General features: G+C 38.0%; 1 protein-coding gene across 2 annotated transcripts; it reads right to left on the minus strand.

The window, feature by feature from the left end:
• Nucleotides 1-833: 833 nt before the first annotated feature.
• On the minus strand, nt 834-5,718 carry LOC103507442. 2 transcript variants are annotated; one of them, XM_026822315.1, is made up of 2 exons: nt 5,201-5,718; nt 834-1,820 (listed from the first exon to the last, which is right to left on the minus strand). In XM_026822315.1, the coding sequence occupies exon 2, from the start codon at nt 1,658-1,660 to the stop codon at nt 1,211-1,213; it is 450 nt and encodes a 149-aa protein (XP_026678116.1). In that variant the 5' UTR covers nt 1,661-1,820; nt 5,201-5,718; the 3' UTR covers nt 834-1,210. The 2 variants fall into 2 exon arrangements, with proteins under 2 accessions (XP_026678116.1, XP_008470136.1); XM_008471914.3 differs by lacking the exon at nt 5,201-5,718 and adding an exon at nt 4,715-4,847.
• Nucleotides 5,719-18,285: the final 12,567 nt, after the last annotated feature.

Below are 18,285 nucleotides of genomic sequence, written 5' to 3' on the forward strand. Positions count from 1 at the left end.
GAAATAAGGTGTCTGCACATTTTAGATGTTTTTCTGATTCTATAGCAAAATAAGAGAAAGAGAGGGAAAGAGATGAGGAAGGAAAAAAAAGAGAGAAATGAGGAAGATACAGATAGGAGGAGGAGAAGGAGAGAAAGAGGAGGAGAGAGAGAGAGAGAGAGAGAGAGAGAGAGGGAGGGAGGGAGGGAGAGAGGGGAGAAGAAATAAGGTGTCTGCACATTTTAGATGTTTTTCTGATTCTATAGCAAAATAAGAGAAAGAGAGGGAAAGAGTTGAGGAAGGAAAAAAAGAGAGAAATGAGGAAGATACAGATAGGAGGAGGAGAAGGAGGGAGGAGGAGAGAGAGAAAGAGGAAATGTATATATCTCCTGAGATCTCTAAGTAGATTGGACGTCTAGTTGAGAGAAACTTTTTACTTTGAGAGATGGAATACAAACATAAATATTTACATAATTTATGTACTATCTATTTATTTATTTACTGAAGGATATAAAATCGCAAATCCATACCATGACACTTTTAAGGAGAGAAAAAATGTATGGGTGACTCAACACTAGAACTAGAAATGCTTTCTACAATGAATTTTTTAAAGTTGGATGAAAACTGAAAACCCATTGAAATATTCGCAATGAAAATACAAGTTCAACTTTATGATAACTCTGGGATTTGAACCCGAGACTTTCTGCACGGCAGGCCAGCTTTCTACCACTGGACGAAAAGTGTTTGACAGAGGAATGACAGGTTTTTCAAGAGGTTTTACTACACTTGAGACAGTTGAGTTGAAAAGCTCTCTCTTTCTTCAATAATAGACACTTCTATTTCTTAATGACCTCCTCCTCTTCTTCATAACTTATTGCTGGATAACCTATGGGTTATGGGAAGGACAATGATAATAATCGTTATCAAACCCATAAAGAGAAGTAGATTAGCGGTTCAGAGATAAGATGAAGATTCCGCGGTTTGTTTGATTTATTAGGAAATCTCCAGGGATATTTTTAGCCTCACCCATAGATTTACCCGAAATGTATACTGGTGAATTTTATGGAGCAAAAAAACTGATTTTACGGGTTAATTTCCTATGGGGCACTCTTAGGTTTGAACAACCTAAAAGTGCTAGGTATTTTCCCAGCCTTTTGAGTAAAATAGCAAATTAAACTAAACTTTCTGTACAATCAAATCCCCACCCATTCACTTTTAAATCACAACATAATCACCTAAATGCCAAATAAAGGAGTGCCGTACACAGGACCACGGCGTATGAAGCGCCTCCACCGGGCGCTCCATTACACAGATCCCCCTTACAGAAACACATGAACACTTTGTTTCTACTATACACTGTGTTGGCACACCGCTCCTCCCCATCTGACGGGCCCTTCTGCAGACACAACCGCTGTGTCGCTTTCCCATACTCTTCGTTTTTCAGCGCAAAGTTGACGCCTTCCATGATTTTGCCGCACCAACCGGACGCACACACGACCGTTTCAACCCCTGGTTCGTCCTTGACATCAGAGGCGTTGGCGAATTGGAAGCGATCTCTACATGACCCAAGGTCACCCCGTGAGCGACAGGAGAAGCAGCGCTTGAGAGCGGCTGATGTGAGGAGGGGCAGACAGAGATTGACTAGAACCAGGAGGAGTAGGTTGGATAGATTGATGTTCATTTTGTTGTGGAAAGGATCTTCCCTGAGGAACTTTGAGAGTCTGGAGTTTTTCGAGCTTTTTCTTGTGGAAACTCTTCGTTTGGGTTCCTTATTACGATGCCATTAACTCATTGGTGACTATCAAATTCTCAAGGGGCAGAAGGTCGAACTCTGGCGATATCTGAAAATGAAAAAAAAAAAAAAAAAAAAATGAAATGAAAAACGATGCCATCAACTCATTGGTGACTATCAAATTATCAAGGAGCAGGAAGGTCGAAGAACTCTGGCGATATCTGAAAATGAAAAAAAAAATTGAAATGAAAAAGGATTACATGGTGCTTGAATTTCCTTGACAGTACTTGAGGTTCAGGTCTTGTCAAGTGGGATGCTGGTAATACAATTTCGTCTGTTTCTCCCTCTAATTCAAAGAGACCTTCAGGCCTCCTATTATTATGATTGTAAATTATGGACTACTGACGTCACAAATTGTCCTAAAGGCCTTGAACGAAAACATGACTAAATTAGATTAGAAAATTAGAAAAAAGAGAGATGGGGAGAAAGAGAGGGGAGGACGAAAAAAACAGTGTTTGAAGTTGATTTTTTTTTTCAGTTTCATTTATAATTGAAAAAGCTGTTAAAAGGCATTTTGCGAGTCCTCTCGAAAGGAAAAAAAAAGACAAAAGCGTCAAACGAGAAAAAGGTTGTTCAGTTTTTTTTTTCTCCTCGTAAAGTGGTTTTGTAATTAGTTGACTCAGAGTCTGCTCTAATAATATGTGGGAGAGAATACCCCTCCATCCACTTTGAGGGGGAGGAGGTGGGAGGAAAGTCCTCAATAATATATGCTGAACTCAAGAATGCGGAGATGTGGCTCTCCACCCCCCTTAAGGGAAAGGATAAAGCGACATTTTTTGAAGAGCGTTTGAAAGAAAGAGGAAGAAAAGGCGGAGAAGAAGAAGGAGGAGGAGGAGAAGAAGGAAGAGATGGAGGAGGAGAAAGGGAAGAAGAAGGGGGAGTGAAACAAGGAGAAGAGGAGTAGGAAAAGAAGGAGGGGGAAAGAGGGGAAAAAATGCGTAGAGCAGAGCTTTGAATTTTTAATGAAGACTTTAATGAATGAAAAAATGGTGTATAAATTATATAGGATGCTTATAATTATATACATAACTACCTATTATTATACATAGAGGTACCTACTACCTAATATTACGGAGGTATCTATATTTAGTTATTGTAGGTTGCTTTTTTTCCTGATCAAGAAGCCATAAAAGGCTTTCCACCGCTTATTACAGTTGTTCCTCGTACATCCCATTTTGGTTCCGCGTCTACTAATGAAAATTTCACTAACCCCTTTTCTCCCTCTCTCTTATTTTTCCCTCCCCCTCCTGTCTCTCTCCCCATCCCTCCCTTTATCAAGTTTTATGTTGTAGGGAGGAGAGAAGAGAGAGAGAGAAAATAATAGGGGGGGGGGGTGTCACGGGCTGAAATTCCGTAATTTAAAGGAGCGAGGAGGCGTTTGTATAAATTCCCTTTTTTCATTTTTATTTTATTTAAAAATTAAATTACTCCAATTGCATGACTTCTTCAAATCTTTTTGGGGTGGTGTGTGTTTTTTTTTTTTTTTTTTTTTTTTTTTTTTTTTTTCATACCTAGCAAGGTAATTTTCTCTTATTACCTAGGTACGTGTCTTGTTTTCTTATTTCGTTACAGTGTATTTAAAACTTTGTTATTTTCATTTTTACACTTGTTGGACTGAAAAATTTATGGAAACTTTTTTTTTATCTACACTTTATGTAGTGGCGTCTGGGGTATCCCAGTACCTAATGCCTAGTATATCCATCATGAAAAGAGAACTTTTCTCTTTCAACGTGACACTAGGAATCTTTCCTTTTCTCTTTTTATTTGTCCGTCCTTCCTTTTTTTATTACAATAGTAATAAAAAGGTATGAGGGACGGACTATTGTATTCGCTTCGGTGTCGTCTGTCTGTCACTCTGTCTGTCCCCATAGAAGGACTTATCCAAACCTGGTCGACCTATATATCAAATTAAAGGTCTTTTTACCAGGAACACGAAAGTGGTGGTGCAAGGTACTTAGGTACTGATATTCTCTAATCACGATCGAATAAACTACGGGCTGAAAAATTCCCGGAGGGACAGGCCCAGCTTGTTATTTAGGAATTTGGTGAGCACCTTCAAAGAGGTGTTTTCCTCTGCCCCGAAGCTCGGACAAATGGCATTTGTCTTCACGAAAGTCTGACATTTCCCTTTATGGATGGATGGTTCTTTTCTGTTTAATGCTGTCCATTTGTGACATCAAGCATTATGCTAAACATAGTTAAAATTCCTTCTTTACCTACTCATCTTCAGTCCCTGTTGTAGGATCGACCGAGAACACGTTATTGGTTGCTTTTAACCTCTTTTTATTAGCTACGCCACGCCACTGCCTAAATGAAGTAAAATGTACTCCCTTGTACAATGTACTCTAAGAACCTATCTACATTAATTTTATCGCTGTAGGTAGCTACTTACCAAACATTGTAGTTTTATCTTAGTAATTTTATCTCTGGAGGAATGGAAATGAGAATAATTATTACAGATTTTTATCGTGCTTTTTTAAGGGAGTTTTTCATTGTCTCTTTTTTCCAATGGAATTCAAATGAGTCAACCAGAAAGAATTTCAGATCTGACACAAAGAATGAACTTTAAGAAGGTAAGCACCTACGAGTTGTACATATGTTAGGTACATCATATATCTGTGTACCTAATTACCTAATTGTTTGCGGGTTATGTCGATCGATTAATGCTGTTTTGTTTCCACTCGGGGTGGTTTTGTCATGTTGCCCATATGGTTCTGGGAATTGAGCAAATTAACTTGTGGAAAAACGATCCCTTTTTCTATACAGAGATTAACTTTTACAGTAAATAACTACCTGTGGGTAGGAGCTATGGCTATATCTGTTTCTGGTATTACATGGATCATTGCATTTGATAGGACTTTTTCTCGAGGTTACCTGATGTGTTTTAAATGTTGATGATATTGTATTTGATTCTTTCTAAATTTAATTGGTAAATGTACTTACTTTTTTGAATAGAACAGTTGTATGGTTCCAAATCCTCAATTTATCAAGAGATTTTTTGCACACTTGGTTTTCACATCTCTTGTTTCAGTATTGTCACCAATTCTTTTGTTGAATTCGCCACTTTGAGGAGTGATTTTAATTCGGGGTGGTTTTGTCATGTTGCCCATATGGTTCTGGGAATTGAGCGAATTAACTTGTGGAAAAACGATCCCTTTTTCTATACAGAGATTAACTTTTACAGTTAATAAATACCTGTGGGTAGGACCTAGAGCTATATCTGTTTCTGGTATTACATGGTTCATTGCATTTGATATTAGGACTTTTTCTCGAGGTTACCTGATGTGTTTTAAATGTTGATGATATTGTATTTGATAAATAGACTAATGAAATTGGTAAATAGACTAATGGTAAATAGACTTGGTAAATAGACTAATGAAAATTAGGTATACCTAATTCTCTAATATTTTAATTGGTAAAGGTACTTACTTTTTTGAATGGAACAGTTGTATGGTTCCAAATCCTCAATTTATCGAAAGATTTTTTTGCACACTTGGTTTTCACATCTCTTGTTTCAGTATTGTCACCAATTCTTTTGTTGAATTCGCCACTTTGAGGAGTGATTTTAAAGTTTGAATAAATTCGAAGAGTAGTTTTCAAGTCTGTACATTCCAAGATTCCGTCACATTGTATGACTCTTATCCTGAGGTAGTTCACAACGTCAAACAAAGTGATCAAAGTTTTGAAAAGATAAAAATTACTCGATTAATAAATTGATATAAATTTACACTCAAAAATCAAAATTGTTCTGTCAAAAGAAGATTATCTTGCAAATTCACTCTCGTTTTTCTGGGCAAAAAACACACACTCGCACTGAAATTATCTAAAAATAAAGCAACAGATATTCCTTATGTTGATAGATCAAAGTGAAAGTACTCCGGTGCCTGGGTTGTTATAAAATCTCGATCGTATACAAAGAACACTCACTGCACTCAGTATAGTGAGCTCACTGGAGATCTGATTGTGGAGGGGGTCGGACAGAAGTTGATAACCTTCGAGTCAGTTCAGAGACTACGGTCTGATATCCTTCCATGTCTTCTTCGATACCTGGACAACGCACCTGGCTGGGTTATGGTTACTGGATGGGATATTCACAAGGTCTAGATATCGTATAATCTTCATCATAGGATATCCTAGTCAAGTGAGGACCAAGTATTATCATTATCCCATATTATAATGCTACTTGACAAAGTATCCCTTCTTGAAAAAATCTTCCATCTCTCGCGGCTACCTCATGTCCATTTCTCGCGGCGCGGCGTTGGTTCACCGCTCAATGGCGCGGCGTTGTCAGCGAAATGTCCTGGCGATGCTGGTTCGATCTGGTTACAGCATCGCATGATCCGCGGAAATTATTCAGTTTAATTTGTACTGGTCTTTTCTTCTTTCTCATCCCAGACTTGATATAAATTAAGTCTAACTATAGTCTCTGAAGAGGTGAGGAAATTTTCGCCTGCGGATCTAAATTGAAATGTAATCCACATAGCGCATAGGTCCAATACCAGTTGACAGTAGAATTACTTCATCTATCGATATCAGTTGTACAGTTATCGATAGATGTGCCTATATTGAGTATTTGATTTTGTATATTTATTTTCCTAAAATACCCATTGTGTTGTCTTAGAACTAGAGAAGAACATATTAGGCACCAGTTATCTTACGTTCTCCCAGACTCCCAGTTTCTATCTGCTTAGATGGGAAATAGAGTGAGCCCCTTATATTAATATTTATTTATTTAATGCAAATTTATGAATTTTAAATTTTGCCTGATCTTTGCTTATGAGATATTTTAAATTTATTTTTTTTTTTTTCAACACCCTGTATGGAAAAAAAAAATTCCGTTGTAAAAGGGTGGACTACTCTTAAGTTGTAATAATAGGTCATAGAATCAGTAGTTTATAATTACAGTAAAGGCCAAGGGCCACTAATGCAGCTAATGCTACAGGCTACGGGCTATGGTCATGTACATGTACCGACCCTTTTCTTACAAAGGTCAGATGACCCTTTGTGTTACCTTATTCCCTCTCTTTCTCTCTCTCTCTCTCTCTCTCTCTCTCTCTCTCTTCCTTTATTTTTTTCTTTATATCTCTGTCCTCCTCTTTCTTGTCTCTCTAGCTATTTTTTCACATTTCTCTGTCTTTGTCCTCCTACCTATCTTCTTTTCTTCCTGTCCTCTCCATCCCTTTCTCTCTCTCATTTCTTTTCTTTTTTCCCCTCTATCTTTCCGTTCTCTTTTTTTTCTCTCCCTCTCCAGCCTTTTTCCACATTTCTTCATGTTCTCTCCTCATCATCCCCTCAATCTCTTTTTCTTCTGACCCTTATCCCTGTTTTTCCTCCCTCCCAAAACTTAAGCTATTTGTTCTTACCTTCCTCTCTCTCTCTCTCTCCCTTCATTTTCTGGGAGAGAGTCCCAACTTTCTTCCTTCACTTTCTCTCTCTCTCTCCCTCTCTCTCCCTCTTCTCCTCCTTCCCATTATTCTCTCTATTCTTCCACCAGTCAAAGGAGGAAATGTACTTCTTTGTTTTACCTTTTATCTTTATTTTTTTGTTCTCTTCTTTTTTCTCTTTTGATGCATTGGTAGGAAGGAGGGAGGAAGATAAAAAGGGAAGAAGAAGATGAAGTTAAAGGTTATGCTCATATTGTACTAATTACGTATGTTTCACCGGTAATATAATTAGCTACTTCATGTAGTGAAAGAAGATTCGTAGATTCGTAGATTCGTATAAGCTTAACCCATCCTTTAGGGCTGTTTGCCCCTACACCTAAGCCTCAGAGTGGGCTTTTTGTGTATGGAGTTAAGCTGCTATCCCCGGGCCTCGATGGAACCTAGAAGCACCCTCACTGGTATATTTCAACCTCCTCAGTTTCTCTAAAAATTAGGAGGAAGAAAAAAAGGGAAGAAGAAGAAGAAGAAGAAGAAGAAGAAGAAGAAGTTAAAGGTTATGCTCATATTGTACTAATTACGTATGTTTCACCGGTAATCTAATTAGCTACTTCATGTAGTAAAAGAAGGGAAGCAGAAGAAGAAGAAGAAGAAGAAGAAGAAGAAGAAGAAGAAGAAGAAGAAGAAGAAACTGGAGTTGTAAAAAAATACGGAGCTAATGTTATTATTACTTCGCCTGGTAACCAGGAGGGCGCAGGTTTAATCTCAGTCGAGAGGAATAGAATTTTATCTTCAAAATAATTAGAGACTTTGACTGCAGTAACACTAGTAATTTGCAACTGGGGTAAAGGGACTTTCCAGTCATTTTTGAGCACCATAATAAGCACTATTGTTTATTGTTATAATTTAGCTTAAATAATAAGCACTAAGCACAAATTGTTCTAAATAAATTTAAAATGGGGAGTATGGTGAGATGGCAGAACTTTTCCGGCTCTCTCCTTCTCTTTCTCTCTCTCTCTCCTTCTCTCTCTCTCTCTCTCTCTCTCTCTCCTTTTCTCTCTCTCTCTCCAAAAGTTTCAAGTGAAGTTTTTTTCTTTCGCCTTCAATCAACAGAAGTGCCCCCTTGAGAAAACCAGGGAGAGAAAGTCTCCCTTCATTTTCTGGGAGAGAGTCCCAACTTTCTTCCTTCACTTTCTCTCTCTCTCTCCCTCTCTCTCCCTCTTCTCCTCCTTCCCATTATTCTCTCTATTCTTCCACCAGTCAAAGGAGGAAATGTACTTCTTTGTTTTACCTTTTGGCCCTGGGCAGTGTTTGACCCTGACTCGAGAAATGCTAAAAAGGTCGGAAAACACGGGTATTTACATACCTACATACCTACATAGATTGATTTTCCTCTCTTTTTTCAGCAAAGCAAAGTTCGGAAAAAAGAGTCTGGAAATTTTCAAATTTCATCCGAACAAAAGGACCGTTCTATTGTATGTAGGTACAAAAGGGTAGGTAAATACATACATAGGTACATTACTGTATAATATGTACTGTAGAAGGGTAGATTGTAGGTATATACAAAAGGGTAAGTACCTACTGAACTATATTAGGTGCAAATGTACAGGTATACTAGAGGCGTGTTTATTCAATGTTTGAATTTTCCTACAGTAAATACCTTAAGGAGAAAAAGTAGGTAGGTAGGTAGGTATGTACATACGTATATGTGGAGTATTCCTTTCTATACCTACCTAATTTACCTCCCTCCAGTCCCTCCTACCTCCCTATCTACCTAATTTTCCGTTTTTCATTAACAAAAAAGCTTTGCAAATGTCTGATGCTTTTCCATTTTCTTTATTCCCACTCATTCCTTCTTCCTCCCTCTTCCTAAACTCTCCACCTTCTCCTATTTCTCTTCCTCCTTTTCTTCCTGTCTTTCCTATCTCCTTCCTTCCCCCTCCTTCTTCTTATAAATCTCCTCCTTGTCCTCATTTCTCCTCCTCTTCCTCCTTATGTTCTCTCCTATCTTATTCCATCTTCCCCTTCTTCCTCTCTGTGTTTGTTTCTCTTTCTTCATATATTCTTCTCTCTTCCCGTTCCTTCCCCTCTTCTCTTCTTTCTAACCTCTCCTCCTTGTCCTTATTTCTTCTCCTCCTCTTCCTTCTTATTGTATTCTCTTCCTCCTTATTGTATCCTCTTCCTTTTCCCTTTCTTCTTAGCCTCTTCTCTCTTATCTCGTTTACATTTCCTCAACTTTGTCTTCTTTTCTTTTCTTCTACTCTATTATTTGAGGAACTTTTTGTCTTTCTCCTCTTTCACCTTTTCTTCTCTCTCCGCTCCCTTTTTACTATCCTTATTTTTTCTTGTTTTCATTATCTCCAAATATATCCCCTTTCACTCTTTTTCCTAATCTTTTATTATCTGACTCTCTGTCGTTCTCCTTTTTCACATTTCCTCTCTCTTTTAATCTTTCTCTTTTAGTTCTTCATCATCCATTTATCCTACCAGTTCTTTTTCATTTTCTCCTTCTCCTTCTTCTTCTTCATCTTCTTTTCTATCCATCAACTCGCTCGAAAGAGCGGAAATGTATAGGTATATCAACTTGGGATTTCTTTCCCCTTGCTTTTTTTTCGATTTTCCTTTTTCTTCAAATTTCTTGGGAATATTATTATCCAGTTCTGTTCATCTTCTTCTCTTCTTCTTCCCACCTACTTCCTCTTGTCTTCTTATTCTTCTGCGCCTCCTCTTATTGTGCTTCTATTCTCCTCCTTCTTCTTCTTCTTCTTCTTCTCTTCCTACTCCTCTCTCTTCCTCCACTCTTCATTGGAAAGTTCATGCAACGTGTGTGGAACTTTGATCTTCTTTTCTATCCATCAACGTTTGAGAGTTCGAGAGAGCGGAAATGTAGGTAGGTATCAACTTGGGATTTCTTTCCCCTTGCTTTTTTTCGATTTTCCTTTTCTTCAAATTCCTTGGGAATATTATTATTCAGTTCTGTTTATCTTCTTCTCTTCTTCTTCCCACCTACTTCCTCTTGTCTTCTTATTCTTCTGTGCCTCCTCTTACTGTTCTTCTATTCTCCTCCTTCTCCTCCTCCTACTTCTCCTGCTCCTCCTCCTCCTTCTTCTTCTTCTTCTTCTTCTTCTTCTTCTTCTTCTTCTTCTTCTTCTTCTTCTTCTTCTTCTTCTTCTTCCTACTCCTCTCTCTTCCTCCACTCTTCATTGGAAAGTTCATGCAACGTGTGTGGAACTTTGTCTCGTATGGCGTGCAATCAGAAATCAGCATTAAACACTAATTAAAACCCCCCTCTGTCTGTATAATTACACGTAACTACTACATATGTGTCATATATAGTTTGAAAGTAATATTTCATTGGGTAGCATGACCCGAGTACAGATACTCGGGGGAACATTGGGATTCATTAATAGAGGAAATTAATTATTTATGAGGAGAATTTTTTTCGTACTTGTCATTGGGAGAATGAGTGAGTAACGCTGATTTTTTTGGGTGTTTGGAGCTGCCCCCCCCCCCTGTCAGTATAATTACACGTATACTACTACATAAGTGTCATATATAGTTTGAAAGTAAAATTTCATTGGGTAGCATGACCCGAGTACAGATACTCGGGGGAACATTGGGATTCACTAATAGAGGAAATTAATTATTTATGAGGAGAATTTTTTTCGTACTTGTCATTGGGAGAATGAGTGAGAAACGCTGATTTTTTTGGGTGTTTGGAGCTGCCCCACAATGCATGATTAAGGACTTAATACGCAGTATGTCACCCTTGGATATTTTCCCGGTCAAAGGGGAAAGTATGCAATGACCAGGCGAGAAACTTGGTTGGAAAACCTGAACACACCTTGACGTACTCGACCCCGTACTACCCATCATACTGCTCACAATACTACCTATTAGCTACCTATACCCAATAATACGAGAGTTTAAAAAAAACTCATCATCCGGAATGTTCAAAATTAGTTATTAATTAGCTTTTAGTTCATTAATTTTATTATAGGGAAAAATTGATGGAGAGCTGAAACAGAGTGGAAAGAGCATAGAGCTTTTTGCTCTCAGTTCTATATGGTTCTCAGTGGTCACTTCCCTCTCTATAGTCCACTACTTTTAAACTACCTGCTCAATGCTCTATGGCTATGGTCTCTGCTATTAGGTACACTCTGATTTTTAGCCTTAGGAACTGCACTACAGGGGCCAATTTAGGAGAAATACTAGTAGAAAAAAGAAGAAGAAGAAATCATACCTAAACCTATTGTCATATCTAATACTTATACTAACTCACTATGTATCTAATACTTATACTAATCTATGTGTCTATCTGATACCTAAACCTATTGTCATGTCTAACTTATACTAACTCACTATGTAATCTATGTCTGTGTCTATCTGCTTACCACAAGCTACGATCTAAATTTCTATTCCTATTGTTGTGTGGACATTCGTAGTTCAATCGACAGGGTGTCCACTAAATTTTACCAAAATCTTCACTGCCATAGTGTTCGCGTGGTCGAGGTCAAATGACTTTATTATTCACCCAGTAGTTTCTAGTGCTGATTGCATTACAGTTACTCGAGCTTTTAACTTTGCATTCGGGTTTTATTGTTAACGTTCTAAATGTGAAATATAGGGTGTGGGAAAATTGACGAAGAAGAAAAAACAGGGTGTCCAGAAACGAACCTTATCCGTATAGAGTACGTTAGAGGGAAGTGTAACCTGTAACTGCTAAGGTCTCATCGTCCCGAACGCGAAGAGATAGGAAGACAGGATAGGAGAAAGTCAGCCGTTCCGAGTACGAATCTTATCTGTTTAGGATAAAGTTCTCCCAGGCGGGAATCGAACCCGCGACCTAGTGTTTACAAGGCAGGCGCGCTCCGCGCTACATTCCAAGCTAACTAGACTGGCAAGGAGAGCTTTGTTGGGTTGAAACTTAAAATGAGACTTTGGTCTCTATAAAAAGGTTTTCGCAAATAACCTATTGTCATAATAACCTATATAGAATTCCCTAAAAGTACTCTAGTAGGTACTTAAAGGGATTTATTCCAAAAGAACATTTTATTGTTAATGTGATATAAAATAAACTTCAATATTATTATTATTATACAAAGTTTCAAGTCAATTAGTCCAGTAAATATAGATCAAAAGTTAGTTGCAAGATTTGACCCATTTTTATTATAGGAAATCCAAGATAGCGCGATATCGGAATTTTGTTCAGTACAGGATCTCGATATAGGTACACTTGGATTTGCTATTTTCACTTAGGTAGGTACCTCTTTCAGCGTCTTGACCGCGTTTGCATGATGCGATTATCACTGTTTCCAACACTTTTGGACGCAGCGCTTTTTACAACACAATTGGCCGATTCGCTAAACAAGGTAAATCGCCAATGGATTCATGGATTCGCAGAACTACAGTACTGCGTTCACTACACATTTCGCTACAATATGGACTTCCACTACACATAATGACTTTTGGAAAGGTTGGATTGGCTTCTGTCCATTTGAACTGTTGGACGTGTGTAGGCACCTTTTCCTTTCAATGCTTTTCTATTCGGCTTCCTCGTCAGACTTTTACATTAGGACTTGAGAAGACTGACTGGACAATACTTATACTTGTACCTATCAAGAGGAAAGGAAATCTTCTTCAGACATACTGGGTATGACAAACGTTCCTTTTAGCAAAGTGAGAGCTTTTTCACAGAACTCAAAAATTAATGGAAGTGTGGTTTGGAGCTACTGAATCCTACAGAAGGTACTGCTTCCTAGCCAAGGTAAGCAGGGTGTGGTCTTTAAGTGAGGCTTCATCCTTGAAATGGATAGCATTAAGCAAAAAAGAACCAGCCATAAGGGGAATTGCCTTATGGATGGTTCTATTCTGTCTAATGCTGTCCAAGTGTGCAAATAGTGAGTGAGCTATAGAAAAGAACTACTCTTTTCAGTGGACTATATTCAGTCAATGAGTCAGATTCTCCCTATATCTACCTATAAGGAGTTGAAGAGTGAGTTACATGTTATAGGATCTGGATCTGACTCATTGACTGAGTAGTCCACATAAGTAGTTCTTTTGGCTTGTCATTTTTGCAAATTTCATCTAAACCGGACAATTTTTCCGAAAGTCATGTCAAATTTCTAGTGAAATATGGACTTGGGAAGATTTCTAGTGAAATATGGACTTGGGAAGATTTCTATTGAAATATTTACTCGGGACAAGTGGCAAAATCATCGAGACACTTTTGTCTCTCGACAGATCCCGTAGATCTCTAGTTCTAGTCAGAAGAAAATATAATATTTCTTCTCATAAGCTATTAAATTTATATAAGGGAAATAGGATAGGATCGAGGACACTAGGAGGGAGAGAGAGGGAGGAATGAATGGAAAAAGACAGAGGACACTAGGAGAGAAAGAGAGAGGGAGAGGGCATTATAGGAGAAAGAGAGAGAGAGAGAGAAGGAGGAGAAATAGTGGAACGAAGAAGGGAGACAGGAATAGGACAGAATTATTTATGAGTTTTGGGTCATTTTTTAGCTTTCTATAAATAATATCTTTTTCCAAGAGAGAGAGAAAGAGATAGAGAGCGCCGTTGAAACTTTCCCAGCCCTTTCTATTTTCTCTGTTTTTGTCTTCTCCTCTCTCTCTTTCTGTCTCCCTTTCTATCCCCCTACCTTGTCTGTCTGCTTCCTACTTTTTTTTTCTCTCTACCTGACCTACTGAAAGCTGCAGCCTCTTCTAATATTTAGTAGGTACGTACAGGTACCTAACATAGGGAATACAAGATGGATGACAAGAGAGAGAGAGAGAGAGAGAGAGAGAGAGGGAGGGAGGGAGGGAGAGAGGGGAGAAGAAATAAGGTGTCTGCACATTTTAGATGTTTTTCTGATTCTATAGCAAAATAAGAGAAAGAGAGGGAAAGAGTTGAGGAAGGAAAAAAAGAGAGAAATGAGGAAGATACAGATAGGAGGAGGAGAAGGAGGGAGGAGGAGAGAGAGAAAGAGGAAATGTATATATCTCCTGAGATCTCTAAGTAGATTGGACGTCTAGTTGAGAGAAACTTTTTACTTTGAGAGATGGAATACAAACATAAATATTTACATAATTTATGTACTATCTATTTATTTATTTACTGAAGGATATAAAATCGCAAATCCATACCATGACACTTTTAAGAAAGAGGAAATGTATATCTCCTGAGATCTCTAAGAAGATTGGACGTCTAGTTGAGAGAAACTTTTTACTTTGAGAGATGGAATACATACATAAATATTTACATAATTTATGTACTATCTATTTATTTATTTACTGAAGGATATAAAATCGCAAATCCATGCCATGACACTTTTAAGGAGAGAAAAAATGTATGGGTGACTCAACACTAGAACTAGAAATGCTTTCTACATTGAATTTTTTAAGGTTGGATGAAAACTGAAAATACATTGAAATATTCGCGATTAAAATACAAGTTCAACTTTATGATAACTCTAGGATTTGAACCCGAGACCTTCTGCATGGCAGCCCAGCTTGCTACCACTGGAGAAAAGTGTTTGACAGAGGAATGACAGGTTTTTCAAGAGGTTTTACTACACTTGAGACAGTTGAGTTGAAAAGCTCTCTCTTTCTTCAAAATCCTTTCATCCTTTCAAAACTTAAAGAAGAAATAAAAAGAAGGAAAAATGAAAGAACAAGAGTTGAAAATGTACATACATCCTCATTTATGAATCATGGGATTCATGCGAAAAAAGAAGAAGAAGAAGAAAAAAAAAAAAAAAAAAAAAAAAACCTATTATCTGTCTCAGTATAGTGAGCTCACTGGAGATCTGATTGTGGAGGGGGTCGGACAGAAGTTGATAACCTTCGAGTCAGTTCAGAGACTACGGTCTGATATCCTTCCATGTCTTCTTCGATACCTGGACAACGCACCTGGCTGGGTTATGGTTACTGGATGGGATATTCACAAGGTCTAGATATCGTATAATCTTCATCATAGGATATCCTAGTCAAGTGAGGACCAAGTATTATCATTATCCCATATTATAATGCTACTTGACAAAGTATCCCTTCTTGAAAAAATCTTCCATCTCTCGCGGCTACCTCATGTCCATTTCTCGCGGCGCGGCGTTGGTTCACCGCTCAATGGCGCGGCGGTGTCAGCGAAATGTCCTGGCGATGCTGGTTCGATCTGGTTACAGCATCGCATGATCCGCGGAAATTATCCGGTTTAATTTGTACTGGTCTTTTCTTCTTTCTCATCCCAGACTTGATATAAATTAAGTCTAACTATAGTCTCTGAAGAGGTGAGGAAATTTGTCAGCGAAATGTCCTGGCGATGCTGGTTCGATCTGGTTACAGCATCGCATGATCCGCGGAAATTATTCAGTTTAATTTGTACTGGTCTTTTCTTCTTTCTCATCCCAGACTTGATATAAATTAAGTCTAACTATAGTCTCTGAAGAGGTGAGGAAATTTTCGCCTGCGGATCTAAATTGAAATGTAATCCACATAGCGCATAGGTCCAATACCAGTTGACAGTAGAATTACTTCATCTATCGATATCAGTTGTACAGTTATCGATAGATGTGCCTATATTGAGTATTTGATTTTGTATATTTATTTTCCTAAAATACCCATTGTGTTGTCTTAGAACTAGAGAAGAACATATTAGGCACCAGTCATCTTACGTTCTCCACTTCTCCCAGACTCCCAGTTCCTATCTATCTGCTTAGATGGGAAATAGAGTGAGCCCCTTATATTATTATTATTTATTTAATGCAAATTTATGAATTTTAAATTTTGCCTGATCTTTGCTTATGAGATATTTTAATTATTTTTTTTTCAACACCCTGTATAGAAAAAAAATTTCGTTGTAAAAGGGTGGACTACTCTTAAGTTGTAATAATAGGTCATAGAATCAGTAGTTTATAATTACAGTAAAGGCTAAGGGCCACTAATGCTACAGGCTACGGGCTATGGTCATGTACATGTACCGACCCTTTTCTTACAAAGGTCAGATGACCCTTTGTGTTACCTTATTTCCTCTCCCCTCTCTCTCTTTTCCTTTATTTTTTTCTTTATATCTCTGTCCTCCTCTTTCTTGTCTTCCTTGCTATTTTTTTCACATTTCTCTGTCTTTGTCCTCCTACCTATCTCCTTTTCTTCCTGTCCTCTCCATCCCTTTCTCTCTCTCATTTCTTTTCTTTTTTCCCCTCTATCTTTCCGTTCTCTTTTTTTTCTCTCCCTCTCCAGCCTTTTTCCACATTTCTTCATGTTCTCTCCTCATCATCCCCTCAATCTCTTTTTCTTCTGACCCTTATCCCTGTTTTTCCTCCCTCCCAAAACTTAAGCTATTTGTTCTTACCTTCCTCTCTCTCTCTCCCTTCATTTTCTGGGAGAGAGTCCCAACTTTCTTCCTTCACTTTCTCTCTCTCTCTCCCTCTTCTCCTCCTTCCCATTATTCTCTCTATTCTTCCACCAGTCAAAGGAGGAAATGTACTTCTTTGTTTTACCTTTTTATCTTACGTTCTCCCAGACTCCCAGTTTCTATCTGCTTAGATGGGAAATAGAGTGAGCCCCTTATATTAATATTTATTTATTTAATGCAAATTTATGAATTTTAAATTTTGCCTGATCTTTGCTTATGAGATATTTTAAATTTATTTTTTTTTTTTTCAACACCCTGTATGGAAAAAAAAAATTCCGTTGTAAAAGGGTGGACTACTCTTAAGTTGTAATAATAGGTCATAGAATCAGTAGTTTATAATTACAGTAAAGGCCAAGGGCCACTAATGCAGCTAATGCTACAGGCTACGGGCTATGGTCATGTACATGTACCGACCCTTTTCTTACAAAGGTCAGATGACCCTTTGTGTTACCTTATTCCCTCTCTTTCTCTCTCTCTCTCTCTCTCTCTCTCTCTCTCTCTTCCTTTATTTTTTTCTTTATATCTCTGTCCTCCTCTTTCTTGTCTCTCTAGCTATTTTTTCACATTTCTCTGTCTTTGTCCTCCTACCTATCTTCTTTTCTTCCTGTCCTCTCCATCCCTTTCTCTCTCTCTCTCATTTCTTTTCTTTTTCCCCCCTCTATCTTTCTGTTCTCTTTTTTTTTCTCTCCCTCTCCAGCCTTTTTCCACATTTCTTCATGTTCTCTCCTCATCATCCCCTCAATCTCTTTTTCTTCTGACCCTTGTTTAGGTCTTGTCAAGTGGGATGCTGGTAATACAATTTCGTCTGTTTCTCCCTCTAATTCAAAGAGACCTTCAGGCCTCCTATTATTATGATTGTAAATTATGGACTACTGACGTCACAAATTGTCCTAAAGGCCTTGAACGAAAACATGACTAAATTAGATTAGAAAATTAGAAAAAAGAGAGATGGGGAGAAAGAGAGGGGAGGACGAAAAAAACAGTGTTTGAAGTTGATTTTTTTTTTCAGTTTCATTTATAATTGAAAAAGCTGTTAAAAGGCATTTTGCGAGTCCTCTCGAAAGGAAAAAAAAAAGACAAAAGCGTCAAACGAGAAAAAGGTTGTTCAGTTTTTTTTTTCTCCTCGTAAAGTGGTTTTGTAATTAGTTGACTCAGAGTCTGCTCTAATAATATGTGGGAGAGAATACCCCTCCATCCACTTTGAGGGGGAGGAGGTGGGAGGAAAGTCCTCAATAATATATGCTGAACTCAAGAATGCGGAGATGTGGCTCTCCACCCCCCTTAAGGGAAAGGATAAAGCGACATTTTTTGAAGAGCGTTTGAAAGAAAGAGGAAGAAAAGGCGGAGAAGAAGAAGGAGGAGGAGGAGAAGAAGGAAGAGATGGAGGAGGAGAAAGGGAAGAAGAAGGGGGAGTGAAACAAGGAGAAGAGGAGTAGGAAAAGAAGGAGGGGGAAAGAGGGGAAAAAATGCGTAGAGCAGAGCTTTGAATTTTTAATGAAGACTTTAATGAATGAAAAAATGGTGTATAAATTATATAGGATGCTTATAATTATATACATAACTACCTATTATTATACATAGAGGTACCTACTACCTAATATTACGGAGGTATCTATATTTAGTTATTGTAGGTTGCTTTTTTTCCTGATCAAGAAGCCATAAAAGGCTTTCCACCGCTTATTACAGTTGTTCCTCGTACATCCCATTTTGGTTCCGCGTCTACTA

This window comes from Diaphorina citri, unplaced genomic scaffold (assembly GCF_000475195.1).
Source record: "Diaphorina citri unplaced genomic scaffold, Diaci psyllid genome assembly version 1.1 scaffold314, whole genome shotgun sequence".
In the NCBI taxonomy this organism is placed as follows: Eukaryota; Metazoa; Arthropoda; class Insecta; order Hemiptera; family Psyllidae; genus Diaphorina; species Diaphorina citri.